Source organism: Primulina tabacum, chromosome 2 (genome assembly GCF_025594145.1).
Source record: "Primulina tabacum isolate GXHZ01 chromosome 2, ASM2559414v2, whole genome shotgun sequence".
Lineage (NCBI taxonomy): Eukaryota > Viridiplantae > Streptophyta > Magnoliopsida > Lamiales > Gesneriaceae > Primulina > Primulina tabacum.
Window position 1 is genome coordinate 39284716 of NC_134551.1, and position 4472 is coordinate 39289187.

The 4472-nt window shown below is 40.6% G+C and overlaps 1 protein-coding gene across 1 annotated transcript; it reads left to right on the top strand.

Moving 5' to 3' along the window:
* The first annotated feature begins 464 nt into the window (after positions 1-464).
* Positions 465-2048, top strand: LOC142537672 (uncharacterized). Its single transcript, XM_075643168.1, has 4 exons — positions 465-713; positions 828-941; positions 1086-1205; positions 1635-2048. Exons 1-4 carry the CDS (start codon positions 465-467, stop codon positions 2046-2048), a joined length of 897 nt encoding a protein of 298 aa, XP_075499283.1.
* Positions 2049-4472: the final 2424 nt, after the last annotated feature.

Consider the following 4472-nt stretch of genomic DNA (forward strand, 5'->3'; position numbering starts at 1 on the left):
GAGAATGCCGTTTGGGTTATGCAATGCACCTACCACTTTCCAGAGGTGCATGATGGCCATTTTTGCAGATATGGTGGAGGAAATAATGGAAGTCTTCATCTACGACTTTTCGGTATTTGGTTCGTCGTTTGATCCCTTTTTACATAACCTTTCCCTTGTTTTGCAGAGATGTCAAGAAAATAACTTAGTTTTTAATTGGGAAAAGTGTCATTTTATGGTCCAAGAGGGTATTGTTCTTGGACATAAAGTTTCTTCAAAGGGATTAGAGGTAGACAGAGCCAAAGTGGTTGCAATTGAAAAGCTTCCACCACCGAAGAACATCAAAGGGATAAGGAGTTTCTTAGGACACGCCGGGTTTTATCATAGATTTTTCTAAGATTTCTAAACCTCTGTGTAACTTGCTTGACAAAGAGTCGACTTTTATATTTGATGATGATTGTTTGCAAGCATTCGAGAAGATCTAAATGGCATTGGTAACTGCACCGATTATGATAGTGCCGGACTGGAAGGAACCCTTTGAGCTAATGTGTGATGCAAGTGATTATGTAGTGGGTGCTGTATTAGGCCAAAGAAGGGAGAAGATGTTTAGGGCGATTTACTACGCAAGCCGCACGATGGATGCTGCACAACAAAATTACACTAGAACCGAGAAGGAGATGCTTGCAGTAGTATTTGCTTTTGACAAATTCAGACCTTATTTGATTGGCACAAAGGTAATCGTTTTCACTGACCATGCAGCTATTCGATACCTATTCGCCAAGAAGGATGCAAAATCACGCTTGATAAGGTGGATTTTGCTATCACAAGAATTTGACTTTGAGGTCAAGGATAAAAAAGGTATTGAAAATCAGGTAGCTGATCATTTGTCAAGGCTTGAGCTAGAGGAGAAGAAAGAAGAGGGAGCTATACAAGAAACATTCCCTGATGAGCAACTCTTCAAGGTAAATTCTATACTTCCTTGGTTTGCTGATATTGCTAATTTTTTGTCTTGTGGCACCCTTCCTCCAGATTTGAGCTATCATCAGAAGAAGAAGTTCGTCCATGACATCAAGTTCTATTATTGGGATGATCCATTTGTATATAAGAGGTGTGCTGACCAAGTGATTAGGAGATGCGTGGAGGGTATCGAAGCTCAACAAATTTTGGAGAAGTGTCATTCTTCACCATATGGTGGACATTTTGGAGCATCACGAACTGCAGCTAAGGTATTGCAATCTTTTTTTTATTGGCCTGGTTTGTTTAAGGATAGTTATACCTTAGTAAAGTCATGTGATAGATGCGAGAGGTTAGGAAACATATCTAGGCGTCATGAATTACCACTGACAAATGTTTTGGAAGTGGAACTTTTTGATGTTTGGGGCATAGATTTCATGGGACCCTTTCCCCCTTCTTTTGGTAATTCTTATATTTTATTAGCTGTTGATTATGTGTCGAAATGAGTGGAAGCAATCGCCACCAATACTAATGACTCTCATGTTGTAGCGAAATTTGTGCATAAGAATATCTTCACTAGGTTTGGAACACCGAGAGACATCATAAGTGACGAAGGTACGCATTTTTGCAATAGAATTTTCAACTCACTTTTGGCTAAATACAATGTGAAGCACAAAGTGGCACTAGCATATCATCCTCAGTCGAATGGACAAGCTGAAGTATCCAACCGGGAAATTAAGCAAATACTGGAAAAGACTGTCAACACCAACCGGAGAGATTGGGCTATGAAGTTGGATGATGCGTTATGGGCTTATCGGACTGCATTCAAGACGCCTATTGTGATGTCTCCCTATAGGCTAGTGTTTGGGAAAGCATGTCATCTGCCGTTGAAGTTGGAGCATAGAGCATTTTGGGCTGTGAAGAAATTAAATTTTGATTTGAAAGCTTCTGGCTACGTTAGAAAACTACAGTTGAGCGAGATTGATGAATTCCGAAACGACGCATATGAGAATGCAAAGATCTACAAAGAGCAAACTAAGAAGTGGCATGACAAAATCATTGTCCGAAGGAGCTCAAACCAGGACAACAAGTACTACTCTTCAACTCTCGTCTGAAGTTGTTCCCTGGTAAGCTAAAGTCGCGTTGGTCAGGGCCGTTTGTTGTGGAAACGGTGTCTCCTTATGGGGATATCGATTTAAAGTGCAGTGATGGGAGAACCTTCAAGGTCAATGGACAGCGAGTTAAGCCGTACTATGGGACTAAAGTAAGGAATATCGACAGTGTCAAGCTGAGCGAACCAAACTGATCAGACTAGTGACATTCGGGCTGAAGACGTTAAACCAAGCGCTTATTGGGAGGCAACCCAAATTTTTGTTTCTCTTTTGCATTTTGTTTTCGGTTTTGCTTTTATTTTTTTTATTATGATTATTTTTGGTTGTGTACTTTTAGTATAGTGTGTGCTTGTATCTTCCCAAATCTAATGAATCCCAATTGTTTTCTTTTCAGGAATAAAAATTGGAGAAGAAAAAAATTTCCCAAAGGAATACCGCACCTGCGGTATAATTTGGAACGCACCTGCAGCGTTTAAGACAAACAAATATTGAAAATTTCCCGAGAGCTAAGCGCACCCGTGCTAACAATGAGACCGCACCCGCGATCAATGAAGAAAAATTTTCAAGAAATTCCCGAAAGCACACCGCACCCGCGGTTTATATTGGATCGCACCCGCGGTGTCTGAGAAATCAAATATTGAAAATTTCCCGAGAGCTAAGCGCACCCGCGCTAACAATGAGACCGCACCCGCGGTCAATGAAGAAAAATTTTCAAGAAATTCCCGAAAGCACACCGCACCCGCGGTATATATTGGATCGCACCCGCGGTGTCTGAGAAATCAAATATTGAAAATTTCCCGAGAACTAAGTGCACCCGCGCTAACAATGAGACCGCACCCGCGGTCAATGAAGAAAAATTTTCAAGAAATTCCCGAAAGCATACCGCACCCGCGGTCTTTGTTTTACCGCACCCGCGGATGTTGATTTTAAAATCAGAATGGGGCAACATTTACGCATAAACGAAGAACACTTCTTCAAATATTTCTCCTCCACTTCGAAATTCCTCCACTGAAAACACACTCAACACTCAAAGTTTGTTCTTTCAAGCATAAATTTACCACTCCACACCTACACAACTTCAGTTATTCCATCTAATACCCATCTTATTCCACAAATTCAACACAAAACCTAGGGTGTGAAAAGGGGGCTCGAAAATTTTCAACCAAGGATTGAATGGAGCTTTGATTTTGTTCTTCAAGAAACATTTCTACACTCAAGGTGAGCAAATCCATAGTACATTTGTTGAAATTCGAAATTTAGTGGTGTTATTGGCTATGGATAAAAATTGAATTTTAGTGGAATACATTGTTGATATTGTTGATTGTATTGGTGTGTATATTGTTGAGGTGTTGTTATTGTGGTTAACAAGTTTGGGGGTGTGAAGAATCATCTAGTTTTGTGAATTGGATTGAAGGGGAAGTTGGTGATTTGAAGGTGTTTGATAAAATGCCTCCAAGAAAGAAACAATCCAAGGGTGCATCATCATCTGCAAATTATGATGCAAACAGGTTTTGGGACAAGAAAGCGGAGGAAAACTATGGAAAAATTTTGAACAAAAGCATTATAAAAGAAAGGGGATTTGATCTGAGTTTCCCTTGAACTGAAATTGGATTAATGCTTACTGCTCGGCATTGGGAAGAGTTTGGCAAGCAGCCACAAGATGTTGTCATTTCGTTGGTCAGAGAATTTTATGCTAACCTTAAGGTTAAGCATGAAAAATTGATGGTTTTGGTGCGAGGTAAAATGGTCGCTTTTGATGCACATACTATCAATACGCTGTATGGTATACCTCTATGTATGCATGATGAATATGAAGAATACAAGACTGAGCAGGTTGATTATAATAATATTCTTCAAACAATATGCATAGAGGGAGCGGAGTGGAGAATGAGAGAAGATGTTCATGTCCGCCTAGCCAAATCTGATCTGAAAAGAGTTGCCAAATATTGGTATTCCTTTATTTCTGCTAGGATTAAGCCTACCGAGCATACCACCACCGTCATCAAGGAGAGGGCAATCCTGACGTTTTGCATCATGATGGGGAAGACAATTGATTTAGGTCAATTGCTTCAGAGTTCGATGCTTGATTATGCAAAAGGTAACTCTCCTAGTGAACTCCTCCACCCTTCTCTTATCACTGCATTATGCCAGAATGCGGGAGTGACTTGGGCAGTGAATGAAGAATTGTTAAAGCCGAAAAATGTCATTGTGGTAGTTCAACCACATAGGGCAGTGAGAGGTGAACAAGCTGCGGCACGTCGAGCTGAAAGGGAATTCAACAGAAGAGCTGCAGAAAGACGTTCCCAGGCTCAAGCTCAAGAACCACAAACACAACCGCAACAAAGAAATATGAGAGCTAGGTTGACCCATTTGGAAGAAGAAATGCGAAATCAACGCCAAGACATGGATGAGTTTCGGTTTAGGACC